General features: G+C 40.3%; 1 protein-coding gene across 2 annotated transcripts; it reads left to right on the top strand.

Moving 5' to 3' along the window:
- The first annotated feature begins 289 nt into the window (after positions 1–289).
- On the top strand, positions 290–8,231 carry LOC117660307 (serpin B3-like). 2 transcript variants are annotated; one of them, XM_034408363.3, is made up of 8 exons: positions 290–346; positions 1,240–1,418; positions 1,962–2,012; positions 2,179–2,313; positions 2,790–2,907; positions 4,768–4,910; positions 5,172–5,327; positions 6,992–8,231. In XM_034408363.3, the coding sequence occupies exons 2-8, from the start codon at positions 1,254–1,256 to the stop codon at positions 7,394–7,396; spliced, it is 1,173 nt and encodes a 390-aa protein (XP_034264254.1). In that variant the 5' UTR covers positions 290–346; positions 1,240–1,253; the 3' UTR covers positions 7,397–8,231. The 2 variants fall into 2 exon arrangements, with proteins under 2 accessions (XP_034264254.1, XP_034264255.1); XM_034408364.3 differs by lacking the exon at positions 290–346 and having other exon boundaries at positions 1,149–1,418.
- Positions 8,232–19,377: the final 11,146 nt, after the last annotated feature.

The raw sequence follows: 19,377 nt of genomic DNA on the forward strand, positions 1-19,377 counted from the left end.
TAATAAACCAAATCATTTTTGCTTGGGTTCCCCAGCAAGGCAACTGTCCATGCTGATTCCTGTTTGAGAAATTAGCTAAACCTTTCCCAAGACAAAGTTGCACATCTTACAAGCAATATCCTGGATTATTCAGCCAAGATTCATTGTGACATGAAAATTTAAAAACAACAACAACAGAAGAACTTTCAAAATCCTATTATTTCTATATCTATACACAACCAGCACCAGGAAGCTAAAGTAAAGGGTGGTGACTATATATATAAAATAAAAAGTGGGACGGAATTCTCTTGTTTCCATTCCAGATCTGGTAACAGATTGCTGTTCCCCTTGGACAAAATACAGTGAGGTAGGATCCTCTTTTCCATCCATCTTTCAATTGTATAGGTAACCATGTTTATGTGTGTGTGTTTGTGTGTGTAATGTTGCGGTGAGATGAAGTAAGTGAGAAAATACATAGCATGATTGATTGACTGGCTTGACTTGACTTGAATGTTACTTGAGTGTAAATTGCTCCCATGGGGGGGAAATGATGAATTATGGAGCACTCAGCAATAGGCAATGTGATTCTTCCTAGAATTCACATTATAGTAAGACAAAAATTACATACCGGTATTTAATTTCACAGGAGTTCTACAATGAGCAAGATCAATTATTTCATTTTTATTTATTTATTTATTTATTTAAACCCCCTTTTTAAAATTCTGGAAGAATACTCTGGAAGAATACTGGAAGCATCAACAATTTAGTACTAAATTTTACTACTGAAATTTGCAAGAAAGCATGTATCTTTTTAATGTTGAAAAGGGTTTAAACAAGTGGGAGCTTGCTAGTTCAAACCTAATGACAAATTGTGATTGTAGACAACAGTGCTGAATGCTTCAGATGTAAACTGTGTTTAGAGCTGACTCTTCAAATTTCTCCTTTGTATTAATGACCCCAAATACAGGAACCATGGTGCGTAACTTAAAGATTCATCCCTGTAACCTTATTTTACATTTACAACTTAGTGTGACAACAGATGAACGTAATTCTCAATTGGCTGAGGTCACTCACTGTGCTAAGCCATACAAAAATCCTTTGAAATCACAGTTGCTGTATTCATGCAGTGAGAGAACAGCATTACTGGTTAATTACTGGTAGTTGTTTTTCTTTTCCTATTCAATCATTCCACCAAGATATAATATATAAAGTACTAAATAAAGCTATAGAAACCATTACAATGATTTCAAAATTTTCTAGGTACTCATTCCACCATGGACAGTCTTGCTGAAGCAAACACCAACTTCACTGTGGATCTCTTTAAAAAGATGGAAGAAGAACAATCCAACAACATCTTTTTCTCTCCACTTAGTATTTCAGCAGCTTTAGCTATGGTCTATTATGGTGCCAAAGGTAACACTGCTGCTGAAATGAGAAAGGTAGGAATCTTCACGATAATCAGGAAGCATTTTCTACTTGTGACTTTCCTTTTGAGAACCTGTCCATTCTCCATTCAGAGAAGATTGAGAGTTAGCAATAAGGAAATCAAGGAGTACTTAAAGTGAAGGCAAATCCAGAACTCATAACTGTAATTGATAAGCTAAACTAAAGTGACATTTCTAAAAAAAAAAAAAAAGTCAGAAAAATAAGTCATAATTTTTATTTTGTTTATTTTATTTTAATTTTCTCAGATCACTTAGACTAGACTCCCCTCCCCAACCTCTAAAGGCTGTTGCTATTGCTGATAAATCAGATTAATTGGGGTGCTAGAGTTGTGACTCAAACATTTGGACAATAACATGTGAAAGAATGCTGGTCTATGGGGTATCTATTAGAATCACTTTTAAAGATGGTCCCTTCCATGTTCCTCAGTGGCCCTAGTGAAAAAGGATGCAATTGTTCTACCAGCTTCCAAGGAAACTGAATCATGACAGAACGAAATGTTGACATAGTTCACAACTCCAATCTCTTTTGTATTGCAGGTCCTTCATTTTGATAAAATCACAGAATCCAGGATGTCTGCAAACTTGCCTGTAAGAGAATTTTTATTAAATTTCATTTTATTGCTAATTCTACACACATATACACCCACATATGTAGGGGTGTGTGTATGTGTGTCAGCATTTGGTGTAAATGCTTTGGAATTGTGGGCAAAATATGTGCCTATGAAAGTAATGGCCTGTCCTTTGGTCCTTGAAGGCTCAATGTGACAAACCTGGTGGACCTCACAACCAGTTCAAGGAACTCCTATCAGCCATTAACCAACCTTCTAAAAACTATACATTGAGCATAGCCAATAGGTTGTATGGATCGGACGTTTATGAATTTCTCCAGGTGAGCAAGAAACTTCCCATCTTTTTCACTCTCAGCAAAACTCTGGCCTTTTGAGGGTGCAAGTAAAATGTATTTCTCCATCCTTAGAAGTAAGTGTAGATAGCCAAATTAGATGGGTGGAGTATGAGGACAAAATCTTGTTCTCCCTTCCTTTCTCATGAACATTTTCATGTTTACATTATTAAATAGTTAAAATAGTAGGTGGTCAAAAGAGGGATCACATAAGCAATGATGTTTTCTTTGAGCTGCATGCAACTGACAGCAATGCAGTTTTGTAAACAACAACGCAGTTTCTCAGCGTTTATTTTCAACTTCCCAGCATGCCCTACCAATCCTAATTAATTTTTTGGGATCAGTCAGAGTTGGTTAGGGTCCAATCTGGCAAATAACCAGTACCAACTACAATTGCTGACTGAGTGTATATGATGATAATAAGAGAATTAATATACTGATACATTTTCTTTCATCCTGTGTAGCAATACATAAGGTGCATTAAAGAGCTTTATCATGCAGAATTGGAAAGAGTTGACTTTATGAATGCCCTTGAGGAAGTTAGAAAGAAAATTAATTCCTGGGTTGAAAGCCAAACAAATGGTAAGAAAACATAGGTTAATCTTCATTTTCTTTGCCATTAATCAGTTAGGAAGGCTCATTGGATTTCCCATAGTGAATGGCAGAAAAGCAGAATATTTAGCTCTATGTGTCTCCTTGAATATTACATCATGAAGATTGCATGTGATCACATAGTTCAGGGGTGTCAAACTCAAGGCCCATCAGCCGGATCCGGCCCATGGGGTGCTTAAATCTGACCCATGGGGCTGTCCTGGAAATATCAACTGACCGGCCCGCGGTGCCTCTGCCAGCCAAAAGGCCTGTTTCAGCCTCCACAGCCTCTTGCAGCATTCTACTGGCCAAAAATGGGCTGCACAGAGGCCCCATGCCCCCCCCCCCATTTTTTGCCTCTCTGACCTCCAGCAGCACTCTGCTGGCTAAAAACCGGCCATGCAGCGGGTTTGCGTGGCTCCGTTTTTGGCCGGCAGAGTGCTGCAGGAGGACTGAACTGGATTACAATTATGTGGTCTCAAGTAAGTGCCTGATATGGATAGAAAACAAGCAACATCCTATGTTAATACTACAGTTTAACGCCAGATTTTATATACTGTGTGCTCTGTCGGGAGACAGAGGGGCATTAATTAAGGTGACATGGATGATTTGTAACAAGCTCTTTTTAATGGCAACAGCCCAGCTAATACAACTCCAGAATATCGGCAAAAATAACTGCGTCTGACAGCTCTTATATAGCGGCTGTCAGACGTCATTAACCAATAAGGAGGCACGGAACTCCTGCGTTCGAAATAACTGCTTCTCAACCAATCAGGGAAAGGCATCTCTGTTGTTAGGGTAGCGTGCTGAACTCAACACTGTAGGTCCATTTAATCTACAATCAACAATGTATTATCGACAGCCATTTCTATTTACTATCCTGGAAATTGACCTTTGCTGTTAGATCTTGTATTATCATGTTATTTATGTTATTGTATTTTTATTATCAGTTGAATAATAAAAATATAATAGTATAAATAGCTTTTCTGCCTGGGAAAACAATTTACTATTAAACAATGGGGTATATATTTAGAAATTTAAAGTTTAATGGAGTATGAAGAATAAGTAATAAATATTTGCCAGGAATATCTGGTAGAAAAGATAGGAAAATGGTTATAGTAAAGAACTGTGGAAAGAAATATGGGGAAAAAATGGATCTTGAGCCTGTGTCAAATGCTCACCCTGGCCATGCCCACCTCAGGTCACAGCCACCATGACCACTTCCATCCCCCCGCGCATGCACACACACACACACACACCAGCCATCCAAGGTCAAACACAACCCTGATGCGGCTCTCAATGAAATCGAGTTTGGCACCTCTGACATAGTTGCTCCATGCCTCTTCAATATGCAAATTTCTGAAGGTCAAAATGTCATTTATGAATTCATGCGTGGTCCTTATTTTATAAAAAGATATTTTAGCCAGGACTCCCCAACATGTTCATTTGCACAGCCAAGCATACTCAATTAATATTCGTGATGTAATGCAGAAAAAACAAAGAATCTGATTCTCTAGGGAAGCTCAAGACCTGGAGTTTTTATTGATCTGCCGTGTATCCAAAGTTGTATTTCTCTACTTGCACAAGATCAGAATTGTCACTGATCCTATAACTTTAGGATGAAGGTTTTGTATCCATCAAATCTTTAAAATGTTTGAAGGTAGAAAATATTTCAGCTTGTTTTAATCTTTCATTCATTCTTTGATTGCTTAAATGTGCTTGGATTACATTGGTATTTTAATTTTTTTTCAGTATTCTTACTGAGAAAAATGTGTTGTAGAAAGACATGTATTATTGATAAATGTTTGTCCCCTACCAATAACATTTTTAATGTTATTACTTTTTTAAAAGGTAAAATCAAGGACCTGCTTCCTGTTGACTCGCTTGATCAAAGTACTGTATTAATCTTGGTAAATGCTATATATTTCAAAGGAAAGTGGATGAGGCAATTTAATCCCAAGGATACACACGAAGCAGACTTTTGGACCAGTAAGGTATACTGAAAAACCTATGAGAATGGAAATGTATTAATTGCTGCACAATTGAATTAAACAACTAAAACTAACCATTTTGCTCAGCATCATAGAAACATAAGATCCTTGTTTATACAATAAGTTTTGTCCTGCACCAACAGGGTCTGAAGTGGAAATCTGATATAATAGCTGGCAATTGCAATTGCAATTGCAATCAATATTTCATGTTATGATTTCTCATATTATTATTGCTTTATGTTAAGCATTATTTATTTGTTATAGGAGCACAGTAAAAAAGTGCAAATGATGGCTCAAAAGGACAAATGTAACTATGCTAAAATAACAAACCCACCGATGGAAGTGCTTGAGCTTCAGTATGATAAGGGAGACCTAAGCATGATCATCCTTCTACCGGACAAGAATGGGACCACAAAAGAGGTAATTTGAGTTCTGAAATCATTCAGAAAGAGATTCAAATGAACTTGACATGTATCTTTTGAATAATTTATTGCTAAGAAAGGCCTCTGATTACATATTCTTAAGAGGTTCCCAAATGTTAATTATGATTTTTCCCTATTTTTTTCATTCATTTCTTATTTTTACACACAAATATATATATTAGGGGTGAAATACAGCAGGTTCTGACAGGTTCTGGAGAACTGGTAGCGGAAATTTTGATTAGTTCAGAGAACCGGCAAATACCACCTCTGGTTGGCCCCAGAGTGGGGTGGGAATGGAGATTTTGCAATATCCTTCCCCCAGGAGTGGGGAGGGAATGGGGATTTTGCAGTATCCTTCCCCTGGAGTGGGGTGAGAATGGAGATTTTGCAGTATCCTTCCCCTGCCATGCCCACCAAGTCATGCCCAGCAAGCCACACCAGGCCCACCAAGCCATGCCCACAGAACCGGTAGTAATAAAATTTGGATTTCACCACTGATATATACATACATACATACAGAGAGAGAGAGAGAGAGAACGTCCTACTCGGGTGAATGTGACCATTGAACCCAGGTCTCTCCAGTTCCAGTCCACTATTCTTCCGCTGCTTTTCCATATCAGGCAGGCCTAGCCATTAATACTGGCACAATTTTGGAGCTAGGGAGAAGAAACAGGATTATTATGACCGATTTTCATCCCTTGATAATTTTCTGAGGATAGACTTGGATATTGAAGAAAGTTTTGCAAGTATTTAGCCCAGGGTTTAAAAATTCAGTTGTTTACTAGCTATGTTTCCTTATCATGCAACAGCCCTTTATCGTCTTCTTCCTGTCCCTTCCTTCTGCCTCCGAATGAGGATTTTTGGAATATTTCCTTCTGCCTTTGACTAGCTAGAGTTTGTCGTCCAAGCCTGGACCTAGAGTTAATCCTATTACATTTGGCTTAAAGAAAGCTCTCCAGGAACTGTGCTCAGAGATGATTTTCCTGAATTCCAACAGCGTTAATATTCAGAACTCTTTGCCTGTCCAGATACCATCCAAACCATTTCCAAGCAAAAGTCAAAGCATACATTATCGAACTTCAGTTTTTGACCCAGGCAGAAGGCTGTTCCCTTATGGCTTCCGACACTTCATGTTTTCTTCTAGCCTTTCTCTACCAGAAATATGAAAAATAATAATACACAAAACAGTCCATATTTTGACTTCTGTTTAAGAAATTTGTTTTTTAAAAAACTCTGAGACAGCTTCCCAACAGATGTAAGCAATTCTTGGCTCCCAAACGTCAATGAGAAAGAAGTCAATTAGGACAGGGATCCTTCAGTTTTGGAGTTTGGCTTGCTCCTATAGATGTTCATCCATGGTTTTGAAGGCAGATTTTCCATCCCCAGGCAATACAATAAGGATTCGAGAAGAGAGATATTTGTTTTAGCTTTGGCATGTGCTGTTAAGTGTCCCGATGCTCCCTTCTTTAAAACTATCCTGTAAATTATTTTTTTAAAGAAAGTAATATTTTTGCAGATATTTTTGCAGTTTACTTATTATGAAGGAATAATGCTATAATGGGAAGTAGCAGGAAGTCATACTTTACTCTTTTTTGATCCCATTTTTCCAAATAATGTTTTCATTCATGTACACCTTCACAATGGCTCCCCTTTACCTGACAGATTGTGAGGCAACTCACTTATGAAAAATTTCAAGAGTGGACCAGTTCAACAAGCATGCAGAACACAGAGATCTGGATTTTTCTGCCAAAATTCAAGGTGGAAGAAAAATATTTGCTCAGTCCTATTTTAAGTAAGATGGGAATGAAGGATATGTTTAATTCACACAAAGCTGATTTGTCTGGCATATCTGGACGTCGGGACCTGCTTGTATCTCAGGTTCTTCATAAAGCCTATATTGAAGTGAATGAAGAAGGTACCGAAGCAGCTGCTGCTACTGGTGTAGTTGTAGTTCCTGTAAGTGCTCAAATTATTCCCGAGTTTAAGGCAGATCACCCTTTTTTGTTATTTATAAGACATAATGCCACCAGGAGCATTCTTTTTGCTGGCAAAGTTTTCTCACCGTAAATACCAAGTGCTGCTACATTAAAAATATATATTTCCATCTGTTGTAAGCAACCAAGACTTCTGCATTCCAAATTCCATTCTCAACTTGGCTAACAATTTATTTCCTCTCTTAAGAAAGAGGAAATTGCGAGGTACAGTTTTTATTTGCTTACTGAGCTAAATCCACTTTACATTGATATGTGTGTGGAATCCAAAGTATACAAATCTGTATGTTCCTTGTGACCCAGGGCCCTTAACTATAGAGAGCCTGACATACAGGAAGCAAAGGAAATGGGGAGTGGGGGTTTAGTGACTCCCACAAATTAAGCCTCAAGCAACACACACACACACACACACACACACACACACACACACATATATAGGGATGCAGTATGCTCCCTCCCACATGCTAGGGTAGACCAGTATAAAAAACACTTTATACACACACTCACACACACACACACACACACACACACACACACACACACACACACTAGACCTGTGCTGGAAGAAATGTGAGATATACATTCTGTTAAATAAAAACAGAAGAAACCAATGATTTCAATTGAAGAGTGCAGTAAAACCTACTACTAACCTTGTTGTTGTTTCTGAATGTATAAGCTTCAGTGGATGGCTTGCTTAAGGTACTTTCTGATTATGAAATTTAAACTTGAGTACATAGTAAACTGCTTTGTCTTCCATTATATAATTAAAAATCAATAGAGAGATGTTTTGGCTTGCCTGTCACTTAGGATGACTACTGATGTTTCAAGTTAGTTTTATTCTGATTCTGTCCACTGTCTTGTGATCTCTTGAGTATAAAACTACAATAATATCTGAATAAACATATACAGTACATCAAATAGTCTCAGATTTATTTGTTATTCATATTTATTTCTGCACTTTCAAAACTCTTGTAAAGAAACAACCCTCGCCTCCCAATCTAGCTCTTGCCTATTTGGCATCTCACCCTCCCACTTCCCATTAGACTTGCTCCAAATATTCAATGTAGGTTCCAACATTCACAATCTGACCAGAACAGTAGCAGACAGAGGACAATGAACCAAAGAACTTCCAGATGCTGCCGAATCACAATTCCTGCACAATTGACTGCAGTTGGGATTGGGATTTCAATGCTGCGCGAGCTGCACTGGCTCCCGGTGGTCTTCCGGGTGCGCTTCAAGATGTTGGTTATCACCTTTAAAGCGCTCCATGGCATAGGGCCTAGCTATCTTCGAGACCGCCTGCTGCTACTGACGACCTGCCATCGACCCGTGCGCTCCCACAGAGAGGGCCTCCTCAGGGTGCCATCAGCCAAACAATGTAGGCTGGTGATCCCCAGGGGGAGAGCCTTCTCTGTGGGGGCACCTACCCTCTGGAATCAGTTGCCCCCAGAGATAAGGAGAATCCAAGACCTCAGTGCCTTCCGCCATGCCCTTAAAAACCCACTTTAAAGCCCACTTCTTCCAGCAAGCCAGGCTGGCTTAAGAAGAAATTTTTAAATGTTTTAATTGGTTTGTGATTTTTAATTTTTGGGCCAAATTTATATATATTTTAATTGTTTTTTAATATTTGTATTTCATGCTCTTAATTCTGGCTGTACACCATCCTGAGTCCTCAGGGAGAAGGGCGGTATATAAATTGGAAATAAATAAATAAATAAATAAATAAATAAATAAATAAATAAATAAATAAATAAATAGAGCCTTGGTACTACAGTGGTTTAAAGCACCCTGTTATTAACACAGCTGCCTGCAATTTACTGCTGGTTCGAATCTCTCCAAGGCTCAAGGTTGACTCAGCCTTCCATCCTTTCTAAGGTAGGTTAAATGAGGACCCAGTTTGTGGGGGCAATAAGCTGACTTTGTATAAATATACAAAAGTATGAAGGCTATTGCTTAACGCACTGTAAGCCGCCCTGAGTCTCCGGAGAAGGGCGGCATATAAATCAAAATTAAAAATAAATAAATAAATAAATAAATAAATAAATAAATAAATAAATAAATAAATAAATAAATGCAGTTGAAAAGCATGACATTACGTGACCATATGACTTGGTGACCACAATTCTGGAATGTATGGTTGCTGTTGTAAGATGGATAGGTCATTTAATGGAAAGCAGAGGGAGTCCCGCATAAGGAGCATGGGGTTCCCGTAGCAGGTGGAGGAGGCCCAGCACAGACCAGGTGTGAGTTTTGGGAATGCTGCAGGGAGATCAGGGAAAGAATACTTTGTGACTCAGGCTTCTTGGTACACCACAGCTCTGGGACTATTCTTACTTACCCTGGACACGAAAGAAAAGAAGCCTGTGCGAATGAGCACATTCACAAAATGAATAGTGACATTCTCCCTGGGTTACCCCTTAGTTGTCTGAAAATGAAGCTTAGAATTTAGAAGCCAGGACTTGTACAGAACTTTAGACAGTTTGATATGCTTGAAAAATGTCTCTCTGGCTTTGAGAAAGGAAAGTCAGTGCCACTTAATGTCTGAAGCAAAGTCTCAGCCCTCTCGCTCAAAAAGTATACACCATCAGAGTCAGATGTACTAAACTGAGGTAATTGAATAAAGAGAAGTTTAGATGATCTGGCGGTATAGAAGCTTTTCATTTACAAAAAAAAACCATAGTAAATATACCAACAATTCCACGAAGGACTATCTCTTCCTATAATTAGATATCAGTTGAAACTGTAGAAGTATAGCATGGTGCAGCATGGGCAGGAAATGGGTGTTGTGGTCAATTATATCACTCTTGTAACATCTTTATTGGCTCAGCATTAATTTCCTTCCTCAATTCTAAATGTTCCTATAGAACCATAAGAGTTACTACTCTCCCATAACCTTAATGCCTCTTTCACTCATACGTTCCTCCAGATACAACCTTGGCCAATGAAACCTTAGCCAGTACAGCCCCTGCCCAAAACACCAGAAGCTCTAGTTAAGCAACACCTGAAGAATTGTTTGATTATATTCCATTGATCTATTGCAGTTATTGAAAACTACATTGAGGGCTGAGGGCAGCACTGGGTAGATTGGTGATGCGGCTAACAGGATGATGATGTTCATTTTGGGGTTGAGGAGAAGATGTTTGTGTATTGCAGAAAGTGGATCTAACTGTTCTGTCCCCGTCTCCACACACACACAAACACAGCCAGCCGAGGTTTAAGAAAGCACTTGGCACGCACACAGGTTGTTATCTAAAACTTGGCAGTAGTACAAGCACCGTCTGCCAAGAGCTTTACTTCAACAGATAAACATAAAATACATACGAATTGTAAATAGTCCAGCTCAAAACAATAACCCTTCGGCTGATTTAGACGTTGTTCAAGTGACTAGCCAGAGTTAGTTTTTGTTCGTCACAGAGTTTTAAACAGCCACCACACTCTCTTATATAGTCTCTGGGGTGTGGTCCAGTGACTCAGTTATAATCCCTGGCACGCCTCCTTAACTGCTGCAACCTTTTATCATGCCTTCATTGGCATGGATCCAGGAACGACGGCTCACCTCCCTCGCTCTCATCGGAGACACCTGGCTCCTGGCTAATCTCCTCTTCCTCGGCCGGCACCTGAGGTAGTGCCAGAGGGGAGGGGCCTGGAGAGGGAGGCCTGGCCGACTCCTCTCCCTCATGTTTGGAGCCTTCTTTCTCCGATGAGATAGGCTCGGAGGGCGGGGCCACAACACTAACAAAGAACACGAAAGGCATATCTTTTTTTCCCAGTCTTTTGCACATGATGAGAGAGAAACCCAGTCATCTCTTTGCCTAATTTCATTAGACCCCCCCACCCGATGCAGCCTCCTGCATTGCAATACTATCCAGGCCAAAGGATAGAAGCCTCCTAACCAGTTCAGAGCACACCCAAAATGGAGTCCAAACAAGGGAATTGCAACATACTGTAGAAAAACTCCAACCTTCCATCTTTAATTGAGGTCACGGCCCTGATTACCTCAACATTCCATCCCCTTCACGATGGGCTTCCCCAGCTCTGCTGCCTCTACTGAAAGGGCTGCTTTGCCTAACAAGAGAAATAACCCCCAGGTAGAGGGACAAGGACCCACCTAGCTTCCCCAAGACAGATTTCTTATTTTGGCTTTTTCTACTAAAGTTGGGATTCAACAAACGTTGAAACAAATGGTTCTTCCTCCTCAGTGTTGTGCTTTTTCATGAGAGTTTTCCTTTCTTTGTCAACGTATGGTAAGCTTACACTGACTTTCCTGCCTCCGTTGGGCATCAGAAATGGCACTGCCAATTTTCAACAACCTGAGGGGCTATGGTGTGTAGCAAAAAGGGGAGGCATGTGCAGAGATATTGATTCTCCATGTCCAAACAAGTGGCTCATAACTCACCTGCTAATCAATACAAATCCCAGCATTGATAATGGTTTGTGTAGATGTTATTAATGTGATTTCATTACTATAAGTTAGAATTAAATGTTAACGATCCTGCCGTTTTCAGAGACTATGAGCTGAAGAAAGGAGAAAACAACCATAGTCAAAGTAACCAAAATATCAACAGGGTTTCTAAATGACTTGAAATTACAATAGCATTGTTATAGACTGGTAGTTATGAGCTGGAGCACAAGCAACATACTCTATTCTTAGCTTTAATTGTTTTTTCTCAACATTTTAAGTCACATGGTCTCTAGAGTGAATCAGAAAACAATCAGAATTAATAATAGCTAAGTTTAATTTCAGCTGAAGGGTATGTGTGCTATGTGTGTTTTCCCCCATATACAATATGTAATTATTTTAATATTTTTGCTTTTAAGGTGTTAACTATCCAAAATTGCCTTGATTCAGGCAGACTCTACATTTAATGCAAAAAAGCATGAGATAGATGGAAGTCATAATAAATATGACTTCCATCTATCTCCTGCAAACTCATTTTGGAATCTGTCTATATGACTTTTCTGAAAAATGAGTTATGCTTAGAGACTGGCAAACCTATTGATGGTTTTTTAATGTGGCATCTACCCAAAAGGGCATCTCTGGATCGTCAGGCCTAACAAAATTTGATAGAAGAAGAAAAGGGACTGCAGCAAGAAGGAGGGGGAAAAAATCAAAAGATAAGAGTACAAAAGAACATCTGAAGAATAAAATGTCCAATCCCAGACTCAGATTTCTTAAGAATGAGGCTTAGATTTGCTTGGAAAAGAGGTAGTTTATTTGATAGCATAGAAGCAGCCCCCGAGGTAGCTACAAACTTTGGGTGTCGAGGTTGGAGGTACTTACAGAAGAAATGATCTTTGTGAATTGTGTGTGAATATGTTCTTTGGATTGTATATTCTGACAGATGTACAGCTCCATTAGGGAGATGTTTTTAATTATGCAGATTCTTTCTTTGATGTGTGGTTGTGTGCCACTTTAGGCACCATACCTGTGTACCAGTGGTGGGTTGCTCCTGGTTCTGTCCAGTTCTATAGAACTGGTAGTAAAACTGGCGGGAGGTTCCACCCACCACGACATCATCATGGGTGATCTGCGCATGCACAGAAGCTTCTGCGTATGCACAGAAGTATGCATGCGTGCGCGAGTGAAGCGAGCACATTGCGAGCAGTCCCGTTGTGAACCGGTAGTAAAGGTACTCAAGGAAGTTAATATTCTAAACAATTTCTTCTGTTTGCCGTTATTTGCGTGATTTAATCAAATCCATCCCAACTGTCAGTTATAGGTTAAAAATGATTAAACAGTCCTTGCAACATTGCATTTGACTTTGCAACATTGTTTGCTCCAATTACTGGTAGTTTATGCTAGTGGTAGACAATGTATGAATAAACTTATTTAAAATTCAAACTTCTTCCAGCAATATCTTTCAAGAAAAAAAAAAGCTTAATTGTAACCAGAAACCCTGAAAAGAAAGGAATGAGTTCTCTTCAGGTAGACTGCTGTATTGTGAGTTGTTTGATTGACATTTCCTTATGGCACCAATTTATCTTAGCATTTCTTCCACAGAAATGTCTTAGCAAAAGAGCAGAATTAGTCTTCACCTCCAAATTTAATTTGCTCCCACTGTTTATACCTGTTCTGTCCCATTCCCATCACACACACACACACACACTGACTGAACTTCGGTTTGAGGCTAAGCAAAAAAACCCTCCTGAAGATATGACTTGTTCTGAATTCCAGAGAAGTAATTGTCACTGCAGTAATAAAAATATGTTAAAAGGCAAACCAACAGAAAAATAGGGCAATTTCTTTCACAAGTGGTATGCATAGTTTTGAAAGTTGGACCATAAGAAAGGCAGAGTGCCAAAGAATTGAGGCCTTTGAACTATGGTGCTGGAGAAGACTCCTGCGAGTCCCTTGGACAAAGGTTGGCAATCAGCCCAGAAAACCAGATATGAGAAGTCGCTTGCTCTCCAAGATACTCTGTAGTAATGAGACGTTGTTTCTAGCAAGAAAGCACTAGCTGCATGCTACTTAAAAAGGCTAAGGGAGTGGCCAATTATTCTCAAGCCCTACTCTCGAGTAGACCTCCTCCTCCTGAGTAGCCACTCCTGCCTTTTGGCAGTCCTGCGTGCCTGAGCATTGAGGAGAGGCTCCTCCACTTCGCTCTCTCCACTGGAAGGAGCCTCTTGAGGTTCCGAAGGCCCTGTCTGAGTCTCTGCCTCTGGCATCACATCCTCTTCGGCCTCCTCGCTGTCTGACGCGAGCACCGGCTGCGCCGGCTGCTGGCGTGACACCACACCAGCCTCCTCCTCGTCGGGATCAGCCACGATCCATGCAGGCCGCTGGCGGGCCACAACAGCTGCTGGGTTGCACTGATCTACTTAATAAAGAGCTGTTGTTTTGTTTCAAGTCGCATCCTGTCTCTTCCATCACCTAATCCAACACTTGCGATGAGAATGGGATCGGAAGAGAACTAGGCAACAAAAAGAGCTGATCGGTGTCACCACCGGGCAATCGTCAATCAGCGCAGCTGAGCAAATCTGCTTTGGCACCCAAAATGACCACCCAGGCTCCTCCAACGCCGTTCAATGCAGCCAGGGATCAGTGGGACTCTTATATGCAGAGATTTGAGTGCTTCATGGAAGCTAATGACCTCCTTGCACTCTCTGACAATAGGAAGAGGGCCCCCTTCCTCAGTTATTGTGGGTCCAAAGTTTTTGATACAGCTAAGGCTCTGATCGCACCTACAGCCATTCAGGCAGTATCCTGGGCAACCCTTCAGAATGCACTCCAAGCATATTATGTGCCGGTGTAGTCAAAATTCGTAAGAAGGTGTGAATTCCACCGCAGAACCCAGGAGGATGGAGAGACCGTCAACCAGTATGTGGCGGCATTAAGAAAAGCCGCAGCCTATTATGAATATAGGGAGCTGGACGATGTCCTGCTAGAAAAACTTATTAGTGGAGGGAGGAACATCACTTTCCAAAGGCAGTTGTTAGCAAAGCCTAACCTCACTCTGCAGACCACACTAGATAAAGCCAGAGTCATCTAGCAAGTCAGCAGCAGCCCTTCAAAAAACAAGCGGCTCATCAAATTTGCGCCAAAAATTAACAGTGCAACGAGAGCATGAAGAATCAACCAATGAGGAGGACGACATCTGTCGCCTCTGGGCAGAGAAAAGAAGGTTGGCCCCAATGCCGAGGACAAGCAGTTGTTATGTGCAGGATGTGGAGGCAAACATCCCCGGGCAGCTTGCAGATACTGGGATGCCATCTACCAACAGTGTGACCGTAAGGGGCATCTGTCAAGAGTCTGCCACGCCAGCCAGTCCACCATTTTCCACACACAACAACATGCAGCTCCACAGGGAGCATGGCAACCTCCATCCTGGAAGCCCTGGTGAGGAAACAAGGGACCAACAGGCGAAAGATGCCCACCAGACAAGCATTAGGCAGGCCAACACAAATAAGGCCAAGAAACTCCATGTCATGCTCCAGATTGAGGGCTTGCCATGCGACATGGAGATTGATACCGGATCATCCCTCACCATAGTGTCCTGGGCAACCATCAGGAAGGCAGTACTGGGCATAGTGAAAAATGACATAAACCTGCAAAGAATCCATCTGAGAGACTATCAGGGGAACCGCATCCCTGTGATAGGAATTGGGATCTTTCAAGTCGATTTTAAAAAAATTTCCGGCCCCCTGAAAATATTGGTGGTTAGCGGTGCATTACCAAGCTTGCTCGGCTTGGACTGGTTCGAGGCCCTGGGCATGGGAGTGACTGGAATCAACACCATCCACAATGACAGCGCGGACGAACTAATCTGGGAATTTGAGGACATGTTCAACGGCAGCCTGGGCAAGTATAAAGGAACGCCTATCACTTTCAGTTTAGACCGAAACATTGCCTCAATCCGGCTGAAACCGCAAAGAGTCCCCCTTGCCCTTAAACCCAAAATTGATAAGGAATTGGATGAATGAATTGGCCAAGGAATCCTCACCCAATCCAACAATTATTATACCAATAAATAATATGAGAAAAAATATGTATCCAAGATGAGGTTTGAGAATTATTTAAGAATAGAAACACTATTTTCTGTAATTCTATGATTTTTCAAAAGTTGTACCAGTAGATGTGAATCCAAGGCTGTGTGATCAGATCTTTTACCAGAAAGAATATAGCTAATCCTTGAGTTATGACCACAATTCAGCCCAGAATTATGTTTGTAAATCATGCCAGTCATTAAGTGAGTCACCATACCTGATTTTACAACCTTTTTTGTGGCAGTTAAATGAATGCAATGGTTGTTATGTCAATACCTGAGAGCCTGAGTGGCGCAGCAGACTAATGCTACTGTTAAAAGATAGTATTTAGCTTCCAGCTGCCTGCAATTACTGCGAGTTCAATTCTCACCAGGCTCAAGGTTGACTCAGCCTTCCATCCTTTCTAAGGTAGGTAAAATGAGGATGCAGATTGTGGGGGCAATAAGCTGACTTTGTATAAAATATACAAAAGTATGAAGGCTATTGCTTAACGCACTGTAAGCTGCCCTGATTCTCCGGAGAAGGGCGGCATATAAATAAAATAAAATAAAATAAAATAAAATAAAATAAAATACCACAGCTGTTAATAAAATTATCTGCTATGGCTATTTTTTTTTGCTGCGAATTGGAAGTAAACATTGGTTTCCAGGAAAAACCCCGCCAATAAGATAAATTGCAGCCACGTGGCCACAGGATGCTGCAAACAGTCATAAATGTGAGCAGATTGCCAGACATCTAAAATGCAATCACGGCAATAAAGAAGATGGGGGGGGGAGGGCCATCAAGCCATCAGAAGATTAGGGAGATCCATTGCAACTTTGAATGGCCGCTACCCAATTGGTCATCAGTCAAAAACTACCTGTATATACATCAGTTTCACTGTAAAGAGTTCAAAATTCAAATCACCTCATCTGTAGTTACATTGTTATCTGGCAGAAAAACATACATACACAGCATGTCATCATAAGGAAGCTCCAGCACTTGCATTGGTGGATTCAATATATTAGCTATGTTAAATCTGCCGTTTCAAGTCATATCCACATAGATGCTCTGATCCTATACCAAGGAAAGCAGTACTTAAAAGTAAAGCAATAGCAATATCAGGAATTTCAAGATTAAATGTTCAATATAGTAGGCCAGCTATAATACCAATTTTTCACCTCAAACCCTGTTAATTCAGGATCTCACCTAGTATGTAAATATATATTGTTCCCATGGTGTCCAACAAGATTGTTACTTTTAATTGTTTGACAGAATTGTGGCTTCCCTGGCTTTTCATATACTGTACCTTGGACGTCCAAAAGACTGCTTTGTGTGTATCCTTTGGATTAAATGGTATCTTCCACAATCCTTTGAAAGAGATAGCATTTGCTAAGACCATGACAGTTGATCGGCCAATGGAGTTAACAGGAAAGAAATTCGTGATATCACTTTTTGGAAAAGAAATGGAATGAAAATATCTATTAATGGTGGAATGCTGTCAATGAATCACTTCTTTCTACAACACAATTTTTGAGCCTGAGAAAGAAAAGAATACACAAAACATAAAAATCCAAGATAAATGAAAGAGAGAAAATGTAAGCCTAAAATGAATTAATTTCATTCATACATCACATTTATATTGCCACCCATTTCACACATATGATTGTGACAGATATACAGTAACAACAATATCTTAAAGCAAGAATGACACCAGAGACGCACATAATATCAGAGAGTGTTTAAAAACTCAGACATAATGGAGCCATCTTGTGGGTTCCTTGTATCCAAGGGTATCCAAGGTTGAACCCAACCGTGCAAATTCTTTATCTAAAGTCATGGATGAGGGTCTCAAAGGTTCATAGGGCTCAAGGCCTGAAACTCTGAGCCTCTGATATATTGCAGATTGGTGATACATTCAGGTCCTGGCCCACCTCAGACCATAGGTTAATTTTCTCTTCTTCAGCATCTTGGTAGGGCATATTCATTGTCCCTTCCCTGCTCTTTTTGTATGTATATCTGTAATATTTAAAGTTCATGAATGACCTTTTTGGCATTTAAAGTGGCAAGTTAAAGTATACAGGAATTAGCCTCATGCTTCATCTCACTCCACAGCACATCAGTCCATAAAAATCCACTGCACATCACTGATTTTTCTTGCAGCAGAAAGTCCATTGTCTGTCCTTTCCCGTTAGTTCACAATGACTAAATGTTCTGCTTCTTGATATTCAGTGTGGGAAAGATATCTTACCATTTGTTTGCCTTTCAACCCAGGAATTAATTTTCTGTCTAGCTTCCTCAGCTGCATTCATAAAATCAACTCTTTCGAAATCCAAATTGTATTGCTGCACCAAATGAAAGAAGACATAGCAATATATTCATTCACCTATTATCACGTGCACTGAATCAATAAATCTAGTTGACTCTGGTTACTGGCCAAGCTAGATAGCAGCACCTAGTTTGCTGTGCCTCAGTCAGTAGGCTAGACTGGAAATTTGAAAATAATCCTAGAGCAGTGTTGGTGAACCTTTTCGGCACTGAGTGCCAAAACAGGAACACGTGTGCATGCGTGTAAATGACAAAACTGGAAGAGTATTCCCCAGGATACATGCGCATCCTGGGAAGCTGAGCTTCTGGTTTCCGGAATGTGCATGCACGCCGATCACCTGGTCTTCTGGTTTTTGGTATACATGTGCGCACAAAGACCAGCCAGAAACCAGAAGCTCAGCTTTCTGGCGCATGCCAGGGAGCTGTTTTTCTGGTTTCCAGCACTCCCACACACGCAAAGACCAACTGGCCATTGTGTATGTGCGTGCTGGAACCCAGAAGAGCAACGGGCGATGGCTGGCATGCCCGGAGAGATGGTTCTGCATGCCACTTCCAGCACGCATGCCATAGGTTCGCCATCAAAGTTGAGACACACTGTCCTAGAAGAATGAAATGTCTAGGGTTTCTATGATATTGTTGCCTAGAGAATTGGGTGGATGTATCTACTAAATAAAAAGAAGTTGAACTCAGCTCAAACAAAACCTCATTTGTTACCTCATTTTATCATCCACTATTTTACTGTTTAATGTTTTGTTTGCTGTTATGCAGAAATGAATATTCATGGAAATGAACATGGACCTAGATTTTGAAATTACTTCTAAAATGGAGCAATGCATGTTATTGGCCTGAGGTAAAGGAACATTTTCACATGCATTAAACCTAATATGTAACCCAAACTTTCCCCCACATATGCTTTCGCATAATAAATAAAGAAAATAAGGAACCAGAAACTTAACTAATTTGTGAAAAATTAGTTAAAACAGTATTGTTCTTACAGTTAACAATGTGGTTCAGAAAAGTCTAGAAAGAAAAAGGGAAATGCTTTCTGAGCAATAACTTAACTGACACGTTTCAAAACACAAGCAATTTATGCAAAAGAGTAATGGAAAGTTAAGGTTTATGCCGTGATGCATAATCACACCATATCATGTTGGTAGGGAGTTTTTGAGGAATATTGTTAATAGGCGTTCCAGATAGTTGTGAGCTTGGTAGTACCCAGCCAATGGGGAAACAGGACAGTGTTGAGGGTCAGGTAAAAACTTCTGT

This window comes from Pantherophis guttatus, chromosome 3 (assembly GCF_059756535.1).
Source record: "Pantherophis guttatus breed Tessera chromosome 3, ASM5975653v1, whole genome shotgun sequence".
Lineage (NCBI taxonomy): Eukaryota > Metazoa > Chordata > Lepidosauria > Squamata > Colubridae > Pantherophis > Pantherophis guttatus.